Genomic DNA, 13,108 nt, shown 5'->3' with positions numbered 1-13,108 from the left:
GTAGAATTGTTTTCGATGACGAGATCAGCTTCGAACTGAGTACCGGTGCCAGCAAAGACATGACTAGAGACGCCTTGGATGGCGGTGGGATACAAACCTGACTGTGGCCTGCCATGAGTGATGGTCTGCGGTACCATTTCATTTCATAGCAGAACCCCTTTGGTTGTTATCCGCGGTACCCTTACGTCCACGATATTCTACTCGTTTTGTTGCCCACCATGGCAAGCCATACTGGAATTACATTTGAGCAAGATAATGCCCGTCCGCATACGGCGAGTGTTCCTACCGCTTGTCTTTGTACTAGCCAAAGCCTACCTTCTCCAGCAAAGTCTCTCCAAATGGCGACGTTTGGAGCAGGGCACTCCAACCACCTTGGGATTCTGACGATCTAACTCGCCAAATGGATATACTTTGGCACGATATCCCTCGAATGTCATCCAGTGACTATAGCAATCAATGCTAAGCCGAGTAAATGCTTGCATAAGGGCCAGAGGTGGACCAACGCATAACTGACTTGCTCAATTTGTGAAACTCTCCTTCTTGAATACGTCATTCACAATCATTTGTTTGTCACTATGTGTACGTAACATCTATCGATTTTCGTCCCGTTCGGTTAACTTTTGCGTAATGCCTGGTTATTTTTTTTAAAATCTCGGAGGGTATTATTTAAAAATTCTTATTTTCTTACTTAAGAAATCATTTTCCATTGCATAAATTTATTAAGAGAATAGTTTTTCGTTTCGCGAATTTCATTTGTTTCTTACATGTAAACTACGGGCACCCTTTTACAAGTTTCCAATTCACTCAGGATTTCTTAATGCAACGTGCCTATGGAGTGCATGAAATGATTACTTTTACAAATCAATAGCAGAAGCGCTTCTGAGGTATTAGGTATTGACCCACGCTGAAACTCCCATATTAATAAATGGTGGAGCCTCCATGAGCGGCAATGCAGGGGCAGACTCGGACATCCAGTCGGTCGTACAGAAGGCGAATGCTGTCCTGGGTACGTTACGCACTGCCTGCTCGACCTGTTCATGTAGTTCTGTAAGGGAGTTGTCGGTTGACGACTCGCGCGAGCCACTTCTCCTTCCGTCATATACCACACGTGCTCGATTACAGACAAGACCAGGGAAGTAGCTACACGTCATGCAGACCATGTTGAGTTTCACAGGCAATGTGTGGACGGGCATTATCTGGCTGGAGCAACACATCACCCTCCTGTTGCAAGAACGCCAAAAGAACCAATCTGACAACATTCTGCACATTCCGAGCGCTGATTAGCGTTCCCTCCAAAAACACCAAAGCTGAACGAGAGTTGTAGCTTATCGCACCCCAGCGGTAGCGCCAGCGTGTCGTCGAAGAATGCACTCTGTGTGACAGCACTCACCAGGTCTAGGTCTACAAGCAAATGACCATCACTTGCGTGCAGTCGGAATCTGCTTTCATCACTGAAGACTATATAGCGTGCCATTGCATCTTCCAAGTGATCCCCTGACGGCAACAGCGGGGCCGTGCACGTCGATCCTGTGGCGTGACTGGAAGATGGGCTGAGGCTTATGTGCCCGTAGTCCCACTGCTAATAACCAGTCCGCAACAGTCTGTGTTGACATGTCTGAGCTCACAAGCCGTGTTACCCGTGCTGTACTAGCTGTACGTCTGGTTCTCCTGCCCTTAAAATACGACGATTCTGGCGAGAATCTGTGCTGCGTGGACGTCCAGAACTCGTCTACTGGTGTGAGACTGTTCACGTGAATACTGATACCAGCGTTGTTGCACAACTGACGCAGCACGTCCAACTTGTGTGGCAATTCTCCGAAAGGACCATCACGCCACTGGAAGGTCACAATTTGACCCCTTCCAAGCTCGCTCACTTGACTGTAGGAAGCACGACTGCATCTCCGTGGCATGGTTGCCTGCTTGCTTCACACGTTTGTACCACACTGAGCCTTCTGACTGTGAACATTTCCTATTAAAGGACTGATATACACTCATGCTCGTAAATGAAGGATAATTGCAGAATGTGTTGTCACACAACGTGGCTGTACACAAAACTGGCGCTAATAGCATAGGCACAATAGGCACATAGGGAACACACAACACACAGATCTGTAAATCCACGGTATTGGTGATAAGTTGAGAAAACCGTCCCGAAACACATGTGTTACAAAACGCCACTGTTCCGAGAGCATCCCAGACATACTCAATGGGGTTTACGCCTGAAGAACAGGCAGGCCACTCCATTCATCTGATATCTTCTGTTTCAAGGTACTCGGTGGAGCCGTGCGTTATCATCCACCAGGAGGAAGGTGGGACCCAGTGCACTCCTGAAAAGGTGGACATACTGGTGCAAAATGACGTCCCAATACACATGACCTTTTACAGTTCCTCTGTCAAAGACCTGCAGGGATGTAGTGCACCAGTCATACTCCCACCCCACACCATCATACCACGACCTTCATACAGGTCCCTTTCAAGGACATTAAGGGGTTGCTATCTGGTTCCTGGTTCACGCCAGATGAAAACCCGTCGAGAATCACTGTTCAAACTATACCTGGACTTGTCCGTGAACATAACCTGGGACCATTGTTCTAATGACCATGCACTGTGTTCTTGTCACCAGGGTGTACGGGTTCTCCTGTGACCAGGGGTCAGTGGAATGCACCTTGCAGATATCTGGGCGAATAAACCATGTCTGTTCAGTCGTCTGTAGACTGTGTGTCTGGAGACAACTGTTCCAGTGGCTGCGGTAAGGTCCCGAGCAAGGCTACCTGCAGTACGCCGCGGCCGTCTGCGGGCACTGATGGTGAGATATCGGTCTTCTTGTGGTGTTATACACTGTGGACGTCCCGTACTGTAGCGCCTGGACACGTTTCCTGTCTGCTGGAATCGTTGCCATAATCTTGAGATCACACTTTGTAGCACACGGAGGGCCCATGGTACGACCTGTTGTGTTTGACCAGCCTCCAGTCGCCCTAGTATTCTACCCCCCATAACGTCATCAATATGTGTTCTATGAGCCATTTCCAACACACAGTCACCAATAGCACGTCTGAAACGTCTGCACACTTACTCGCTGCAGCGTACTCTGACACGCACCAACACACCTCTGCGCATATGGACTGCTGCCAGGGCCACTTTGCGACGACCACAGGTCAAATTCACCGCATGGTCATACCCCAAGGTGATTAAACCCGCAAACCGCCCACCAGAGCGCTGTTTCACCATGTATCAGCATTGTTCTTAATTTATGAGCATGAGTGTAGATGGCTCTCTGGTAACTGTGCCACTACGGTATCTGTTGCCGAACGACATTGAAACCATTATCAGTATATCTGCTGTCCTCCAGGTGCGTACGACGTCATCAGATCAAAATCGACGTCTTTTTGCCAGTTGTACTAATTTTTTCTGGCAGTGTATGTGCTAAAATAAAAGGCGTAAATAGTGAGGTGGCCAGGTAGGAATGACTGACTATATGTAGCTGAGGATAACGGGACCGACTTTGACGAATTGTGCTTGTGGTCTGATCGTTCTAGGGAGCACCTGTCGTACCTGGACAGCGTCAACTCGACCACCACGACGGAGGGCTGGCTGTCGCTGAACGTGACCTCGGCCTTCATCGACTGGGTCGTCTTCCCAGACACCAACAAGGGGCTGTACCTGTCGCCGCAGCTGGACTCGCGGCCAGGTGAGTGCCTGCTCTCGGCACAGTGCTAACTGCACTGCACACCTCTGAGAAAAAACCTGACCTACAGCATCAATGCTTCTTCCATTCTTGTTGCATTTTTTGTTTCATTTGTTGTCGTAGCTTGACAGTTGCGTCCCAATTCTGGATCAGTCGAGAAGGAAAATTGCACACTCTCTCAAAAATAAGAGCTCATCTGGTTTTGATGGTGTTTCCAATAGAGCGCTGAAGATTTGTCCCCATTTAAAAAGCCAAGTCTTATTTGAAATACGTAATGCGTCTCTAACTCAAGGCATTTTGCCAGAATGAATTATGCATTGGTAAACGCCTCTTTTGGAGAATGAATTGTTAAACGCCTCTTTTGGAGAATGATAAGACAGAAGTCAATAACTACCGACCTGTAACTTCCTGGCAGATTAAAACTGTGTGCCCGACCGAGACTCCAACTCGGGACCTTTGCCTTTCGCGGGCATGCGCTCTACCATCTGAGCTACCGAAGCACGACTCACGCCCGGTACTCACAGCCTTACTTCTGCCAGTATCTCGTCTCCTACCTTCCAAACTTTACAGAAGCTCTTCTGAGAAGAGCAGAGATGTATTTTGGAATAGTATCTCACCTTAGTAGCAATAATATCCACAGCAAATCGCAGTTTTGGGTTTCAGAAGTGTTGCTCTATTGAGAATGCCATTTACATGTTCACTCACCAAATTTTACAAGCAATAAATAATAAAATAATGCCGGATAGTATTTTCTGCGCCCTATCTAAGGTATTTGACCGTGTGAATCACAGTATTCTCCTAGACAAATTGAACTTTAATGGAATAAATGGTATAGTCAACCAATAGATAATGTCGAATCTAACCAAAAGAATGCAGAAAGTTGTACTTACTAATTCGACCAATATAATCTGGGGACATAGTACTGATTAGGAAGAAAAGACGCAAGGGGTTCCTCAAGGCTCCGTTTTAGGTCCACTATTATTCCTCATGTATGTAGACGATCTTTCACCTAACATACAACAAGCAGAATTAGTTCTTTTGCAGATGATACTAGTATTGTACTCAGTGCCAAGGATGTATATGAAAACAGAAGAAATGGTAAAAGTTGTTCTCATGGTGTCACTCTTAGTTTTAAAAAGATACAGCATATTCAGTTCTGCACATCTAGGAGTATAGTTCACGAAAAGGGGGTGAAACTCATATAGGGTATTCCTTTAACACGACCTTCGTTCGCTGCCAGGCCACTTGGAGCGCTGCAAGTTTATCAAAACCATAATTCGCTTTCTTATTGGCTGGTTTCTAGTTTCCCATGTTTCTTTTTGTCTCGTAGTGGTTGCACCACATTGTGCTTCTGAATCCGACTTCTCGTGTGTATTGCACTCTTCGAAGTGCATTGTAAATATGTTGCTCGTATTTTTATTGAGTTCTGCTCGCATCCGTAATACTAAGTGGGATAAATGATCACATATTTGCATTTGTTTCCTACAAAACAGACGCTGGTTCGTCACATAATTTTCTGTGAACTTACGTATATTTCTTATTGCTTACGAATATGTGTGTGGACTGCTCGGTTTAGATGTCAGGGGTGAGAAAGGGGTACTCTGCATGCTATTAATTGTGTGTCGATGGGCAGGTGGAATATGCTGCAGGCGACTTCATGTCCACCATCACAGCTACAGCCATCCACCTCTTCATCTTGAAATATCCAGTCAGCTTTTCAGCACGCCAGAAAAGAGGTGGCCAACACGAAAATTAAAAAAAAATTCTTTCTTAGCTCTCCATTCTACTTTGTCTATTTTTGAACTCTGGATGCCACAAGTTAAAAGGCGCTTCATCTGTTTTGTACTTTTATTAATTCCATAATTGTTGGAACACTTATTCCATTAATTAAATTACTGAAAAATGAAAACAATTCTTATTGTCCACATAGTGTACTGAACATTTATTTACCTTCACATATTCCCCCTTCAGTGCTTCATAAGTCGCTTCACACGTTTCTGGAGTTATGGTTAATGTGCAATGTCATATTCGAGTGCTGTGTTGTAAACAAGAATAGCTGTCCCCTGTATCAAGAAATCGCACTGTCGCAGTTTGCCTGTCTTCTGTACATATAGCATTTCTCTAGAGAGTATTCTGTTTTGTGAAATGAGAAGCCACTTTACTTAGCAAATACTCTCATCCATTCGTAAGCAATTTTTATATTAAAACTTGACTTCCTCCACTTGCAGCTCTCGAAACAAGTTTTGCTGAATGCATTTACTATCTTGACGTAATACCTTTGGCTTATTCCAAGGATTTTTCCTTTTTTGCCGTCGCTTTTCTTCAAAATACACACACAATGCAAGTGTGGCACTAACAACTGTAGCCCATAATAACAAGTTGTTGTTCGCCATCTTGATATTTGACGAAAAATATGATGACAGCGCAATACCCCGTTTTAGCGCCACGTCAAACATCTTTGTCAAAGAAATTTGACGAGTATTTGATCGTATTTCTTTGCGAAAGAAATATGATAGAGTAATACCGGCATATATTCAACATGAGCAAGCGAGACACAATGTGCAGGATAAACGTTTTTTTTTTTCAAGTGCAAAGCACGTGCATGAGCTTACCCAAACTGTTGCTGGCAACCGGCAACAATGCGAATTCCGTGCCCGTGTCTGGACCGGCGCTCTAACCATCGTCCATGACTCGGACAGTAGTGCCACTGAATTACGCGGCATACTGTGAAACATTTCTTAAACTAACTCGTGCGCTACCCCTTCGGCGCCGCTGTTCCCTGCGGCGACAGTGACCTGGTTAAGTCTACAAAGAGCGCCCACTGTCTTGTAAGTATTCCCCACCTCCCACAAGCTCGCAGCTTCCGAGGCGACGCGCCTCCTGGCCAAAGTGTTACAGCCTCACCTCCTGCTGTCGTCATGCAGCCTTGCAAAATGCGAAACGAATAAAACGAGCGGCCTGCCGGGCAAGGCTTTCGCTCCTGTAAACAAGTCGTCCCCCCTCTTCGTTCGTGTGTGTAGCGCGCAGTTGCCTCGCGCATGGCTCGCTAAGACATGAATCCAGTTGCCTTGTTCCGTTTTCCTTGAAATACGCAAAGAATGTACCGAGAAGCTGCAAATAAATAATTCCATTTTACAGCTGAAGAAAATAAAAGAATGTACCGAGAAGCTGCAAATAAATAATTCCATTTTACAGCTGAAGAAAATAAAGTGGATAGAGTCAGTATGAATTAAACCAGTGAATACTAAATGATGCAGGTCAGAAATTCGTATATCAGCTTATAGAATGTGTGTTGTGGTCCTCAGTCCGAAGACTGGTTTGATGCAGCTCTCCACACTAGGCTATCGTGGGCAAGTTTATTCACCTCATCGATCTTCATGCACTTCAACCTGCTTACTGTGTCAAACCTCTTTCCTCCCCTACAATCACCCCTCCCCACCCCCGAAACGCCTCACCACACCCCCAAAACACCCCTCCACATACACAAACTTTCCTTTATTATCTAATTAACTATTTCCTGATGCAGGAGGATACATTTCATCACTCGAGCCCTTCTTTTACTCAATAGATGCCATAACTTTCCTTTCTCTTCAGTGAGATTCAGTACTTTCTAAGGTACTCCACCCACTTATCTAATCTTCAGCATTCTACTGTAGTTTCACATGTCAAAATCTTCTATTCTCTTCTTGTCTCTTCTAATTATTGTCCACATATCACACCTGTGAAAGTGGACACTCCATCAAACACTTCCAGAAAAGGATTCCCAACACTTAAATTTATGTTAGATGTTAAAATATCTTTTATCGTAAAAGTGTTCCTTGCTGTCGCTAATCTGCATTTTATCTGCTCTCTACTTCAGCCATTGTCAATTATTTTGCTGCCAAAAAACAATGCCACTTGGCATCAATATTCTGGAAGAAACTTGTCTGATTGGGGTGGACACACACACACACACACACACACACACACACACACACACAAACTGTAGCATATTGTGGTAACGAGGGGCGTTTGAAAAGTCCGTGCAAAGTCCGAGAGATGGCACCACCGACGTGTGTCGAGGTCATGTTTAGTTAGTAGCATCTTTGGAAAGAACGCACACCAAGATTCAGCCATATTGGTCTATTTCCTTGTGTCTGGCATTCGTGTGAATCAAGGAAGTCGAATGATTGTCAAAAAATAGACGAAAAAGAATTTCGTGTGGTGATTAAAAATAACTTTATGGCCGGCCGCGGTGGCCGTGCGGTTCTGGCGCTGCAGTCCGGAACCACGGGACTGCTACGGTCGCAGGTTCGAATCCTGCCTCGGGCATGGGTGTGTGTGATGTCCTTAGGTTAGTTAGGTTTAAGTAGTTCTAAGTTCTAGGGGACTTATGACCTAAGATGTTGAGTCCCATAGTGCTCAGAGCCATTTGAACCATAACTTTATGAAAGGCAAAATGCCTCAGGAGACTAAAGAGAAGCTTGATAAACATTACGGTGACTGCACATTCGATTAGAACAGTTCATAAGTGGTTTCAAAATTTTTTAAGTGGCCATATGGGCACAAGTGATACTGAAAGTTCTGGACGCCCTATGGAGGTTACGAGTCCAGAAATCATTGATAAAATCCATGATATGGTGATGGATGACAGAAGAGTTAAGGAGCGTGAGATTGCTAGTGCTGTGGGCATCTCAAATGAATGGGTACATAATATTTTGCATAAACATTTGGACATGAGAAAGCTATCCGCAAGATGGGTTCCGCACTTGCTCACGCTTGACCAAAAATGGAATTGTGTGAAGTGTTGCAAAGATGGTTTGCAGCTGTTCAGGAAAAATCCGCAGGACTTTAAGCGTTGTTTCGTCACTGTGGATGAAACATGGTTACATTACTATAGTCCTGAGACCTAACAGCAGTCTAAACAAAGGGTTACCAAGGGAGAATCTGCACCATTCCTTCGGCCAGAGAGGTTGTGGTGACTGTCTTTTGGGATTCGCAAGGGATAATCCTCATCGACTATCTGGAAAAGGGAAAATTATTACAGGTGCATATTATTCACCGTTATTGGACCGTTTGAAAACCGACCTGCAATAAAAACGGCGGCGATTGGACTGCAAAAAAGTCCTTTTCCATCACGACAATGCACGAGCACACACTTAGCAGTTGTGGTCGCAAAATTAATGGAAATAGGATTCCAACTCGTTTCACATCCCCCCTGTTCTCCCGACTTGGCTCCCACAGATTACTATTTGTTCCCCAATTTGAAGAAATGGCTGGTGGGACAATAATTTTATTCAAACGAGGAGGTGATTGCAGCAACTAATAGCTATTTTGCAGACTTGGACAATTATTATTATTTGGAAGGGATCAACAAATTAGAACAGCATTGGACGAAGTGTATAAGTCTAACAGGAGACTGTCGAAAAATAAAAAAAAGGTTTACCCCAAACACGTAAGTAGTTTTTATTTTTGCACGGACATTTCAAACGCCCCTCGTACACTTTGAGTGTGGGCATTCAGTTCCTCCATGAGCGTCGTTGGTGCATGTGAACGTGCTGCTATGTGTCTCCCTACTGCCTCCCACACGTGCTCGATAGTATTTCAGTTTGGGGAATCAGCAGGCCTGTCCATTCACCAATATGCTCTCTTACTAAGAGCTCTTCCATTTGCGCGGTTCGATCCATTCGCGCATTGTAATTCATAAAAACTAAGTCAGGACCGAATGCTCCCTGGAAAATATGTTCATGGATAGGAGAAAAGACAACACACACACACACACACACACACACACACACACACACACACACACACGCATGGCCGAGGGCGGACTAGAACCTCTGAAGGGTGGAGCCGCGCGATCCGTGGTAAGGCGCCTGAGACCGCGCGGCTATACCGCGCGGCCACACGGGTAGGGAAGGAGCAGAGTGTCAAAATAAGGCTCAGCAGTGAGTGTACGGTGTTCAAAGATATGGAGCTCTGCACGCCCATGCATCATTATCCTTCCTCGCGCCGTAACACCTGGACCACGAAAATGATTATCTTCGACCATGTTCCTGGCCATATTACATGTACCAACCTTTCGCTAGGTGAAGGTACGTCCAGGACTGTGGAACATGATCATTTTGGTGGCCCAGGTGTGGGGAGGTATACAAACCTCACTTCCCAGTGTGCTTGTGACGCTCTATTCCTTAGCCATGTGTGTCTTTTCAGGGGGTGAATTCGGCCCTGATTTCAGTTTCATTGTTATGGTGAAAATGCACGATCGCATCAAACACCGCAGCTAGAGGAGCTCGTAGGACGAAAGAATATTCGGCGAACTGACTGCCCTACCCATTCCGATGATTTAAATTCTACCGACCATACCGACCATGTGTGGGTTGCGAGGCGTGATAAAAAAATAACAGGATTTTTTTTTTAATTTTTCGGGCTTTATACATGAGATTTTAATTTTTTTCGTGCTTCTGATGTATTTTAAATCACTTAATAAAGGCAAGGCCTCCGGTCCAGATTGTATACCAGTCAGGTTTCTCTCAGAGTATGCTGATAAAATAGCTCCATATTTAGCAGTTATATACAACCACTCGCTCACAGAAAGATCCTTACCTAAAGACTGGAAAATGTTCAAGTCACACCAATACCCAAAAAAGGGAAGTAGGAGTAATCCGCTGAATTACAGGCCTTATCACTAACGTCGATTTGCAGTAGGGTTTTTGAAACATATACTGTATTCGAACAGTATGAAGTACCTCGAAGAAAACGATTTATTGACATATAGTCAGCACGGATTCAGAAAATATCGTTCTTGTGAAACACAACTAGCTCTTTATACTGATGAAGTAATAACTGCTATCGACAGGGGATGTCAAATTGATTCCATGTTTTTAGATTTTCAGAAGGTTTTCGACACCGTTCCTCACAAGCGTCTTCTAACCAGACTGAGTGCCTTCGGAGTATCGCCTCAGTTGTGCGACTGGATTCGTGATTTCCTGTCAGAAATGTCACAGTTCATAGTAATAGACGGAAAGTCATCGAGTAAAGCAGAATAATATCCGGCGTTCCCCAAGGAAGTGTTATAGGCCCTCTATTGTTCCTGATCTATATTAACGACATCGTCTTAGATTGTTTGCAGATGATGCTGTCATTTACCGTCTTGTAAAGTTATCAGATGATCAAAACGACATGCGAAATGATTTAGATGAGATATCTGTATGGTGCGAAAAGTGGCAATTGATCCTGAATAAGGAAAAGTGTGAAGTTATTCACATGAGTACTAAAAGAAATCAGCTAAATTTCGATTACGCGATAAGTCACACAAATCTGAAGGCTGTAAATTCAACTAAATACTAAGGGATTACAGTTACAAATAAACTAAATTGGAACAATCACATAGATAATATTGTGGGTAGAGCAAACCAAAGACTACGATTCATTGGCAGAATACTTAGAAGGTGCAACAGGTCTTCTAAAGAGACTGCTTCCACCACGCTTGTCCGCCCTATTCTGGAGTATTGCTGTGCGGTGTGGGATCTGCATCAGATGACACTGACGGATGACGTCGAAAAAGTACAAAGAAGGGCAGCTCGTTTTGTACTATCGCGAAATAAGGGAGATAGTGTCACAGACATAATACGTGAATTGGAAATTGGAGTGGCAATCACACACACACACACACACACACACACACACACACACGCACACACACACACGCACGCATGGCCGAGGGAGGACTCGAACCTCGTTGCGACGGGATCTTCTCATGAAATTTCAATCACCAATTTTCTCCTCCGATTGCGAAAACATTCTGTTGGCATCTATCTACATAGGGAGAAATTATCATCACGATAAAATAAGAGAAATTAGGGCACGCACACAAAAATTTAAGTGCTCGTTTTTCCCGTGTGCCGTTCGAGAGTGGACTGGTAGAGAGACAGCTTGAAGGTGGTTCATTGAACCCTCTGCTAGGCAGTTAATAGTGAATAGTAGAATAATCAAATAATCACGTAGATGTAGATGTATATATGTATTTCCAATTGTTCTGAATATTTAGTTTATTGTTGACAGTCGAAAAGGTGATACGTGTTTTCGAGTGCTCGGCGAATTTTAATTTCGAAAAAGATGGAGCAAAGAATTTGCATTAGATTTTGCTTGAAACATGGAATGAACTGCAACACCACGTTCGAAATGATGACTGCGGCTTTTGACGAATCAAATACGAGTAAGACCAGTGTTTACGAACGGTGTAAACGTTTCAAAGAGGGAGAAGACACAGAAGACGTCGATCGCCCTAGACGCCCTACCACGTAAAGTACTGACGTCAATGTGGAAGAAGTAAAGAAAATAGTTCTGGAAAATTGCCGTGTCATCATTAGAGAGTTTGCTGATGGTGTCGGCGTAACCTTTGGCTTATGCCAAGCATTTTTTGGATGTTTTTGATATTAAACGTGTAGCAGCAAAGCTTGTTCCGAAACTGTTGAATTTCGACCAAAAACGACATCGTGTAGACGTGGCCCAGAAATTGCTGGATGAAGTCGACACGATCCAGAACTTCTAAGCAGTGATATAACAGGTGGCGAAACATAGGTACACGGGTATGACGTGGAAACCAAGGCACAATCGTCCCAATGGAAACTGCCTGAAGAGCCAAGACCGAAAAAATATGACAAGTTCGATCACATTCGAAGGTTCTCCTCACTTTTTTCTTCGATTACAATGATTGTGGATCATGAGTTCATGCCTGACGGTCGTCCGATCAATAAGGAATACTTCGTAGAAGTTAAATTCCAATGCATGAAGCAATCCGAAGAAAACGACCAGAATTGTGGCAAAACTGCTCATGATAAAGCTCCCGCTCACATCTCAATGCTTGCTAGTGATTTTTTGTCAGAAAACGAAACTGTTATGTTGCTGCAGCCACCGTATTCACCGCGCATGTCCCCCTGTCACTTCTTTCTATTCCCGAGACTAAAGAGAATCATAAAAGGACGTCGTTTTGACATCATTCATGAGATAACAACGGAATCGCTGAAGGAGCTGAACGCCATAACGAAAAGTCAGTTCCAGAAGTGCTTCCAAGAGTTGAAGAAGTGCTGGCACAAGTGTATTATACGCGAATGGGACTACTTTGAAGAGGACAAGCTGATGTTGGTGAATAAGTAAACATTCTTTAAGAAAAACGAAAATTCCCGTTGCTCTTTTGTCATACCTCGTATGTCATGTAAATGCGTTCAGCATATTACCATCCAGCAGTTGTCAACCGCAGACATGGAGGAATGCAACGCCCGCTTACAGGAATTCCTTACCACCCTTTTGGCCAGCACGAGAGACCGTTGCAAAAAGCATTCATTGCAATTCGTGGTGATTAGACACCCTATTAGGAACCGTATTCTGCTATATGCAATGTCCAGGGGACCATCATGAATCGCAGTGACTTTAGTGTAATTA

At 44.3% G+C, this 13,108-nt stretch overlaps 2 protein-coding genes across 4 annotated transcripts in view; one reads left to right on the top strand and one right to left on the bottom strand.

The window, feature by feature from the left end:
- Window positions 1-13,108, bottom strand: part of LOC126481333 (peptidyl-prolyl cis-trans isomerase B-like) — a 424,329-nt gene that overhangs the window by 315,159 nt on the left and 96,062 nt on the right. The gene's annotated exons all lie outside the window — the stretch shown is intronic.
- The window catches only part of LOC126481331 (protein 60A), a 538,305-nt gene that overhangs the window by 501,049 nt on the left and 24,148 nt on the right, over window positions 1-13,108 (top strand). For 2 of the 3 annotated variants that reach the window (XM_050105003.1, XM_050105000.1), the window contains exon 3: window positions 3,537-3,688. The exons of the other annotated variant lie outside the window; for it this stretch is intronic. In XM_050105003.1, coding sequence (XP_049960960.1) covers window positions 3,537-3,688 — 152 coding nt within the window. The remainder of the gene's footprint in view (window positions 1-3,536; window positions 3,689-13,108) is intronic. 3 annotated transcript variants of the gene reach the window in all.

Source organism: Schistocerca serialis, chromosome 5 (genome assembly GCF_023864345.2).
Source record: "Schistocerca serialis cubense isolate TAMUIC-IGC-003099 chromosome 5, iqSchSeri2.2, whole genome shotgun sequence".
In the NCBI taxonomy this organism is placed as follows: domain Eukaryota; kingdom Metazoa; phylum Arthropoda; class Insecta; order Orthoptera; family Acrididae; genus Schistocerca; species Schistocerca serialis.
This window is presented reverse-complemented; position numbering and strand designations above follow the sequence as displayed.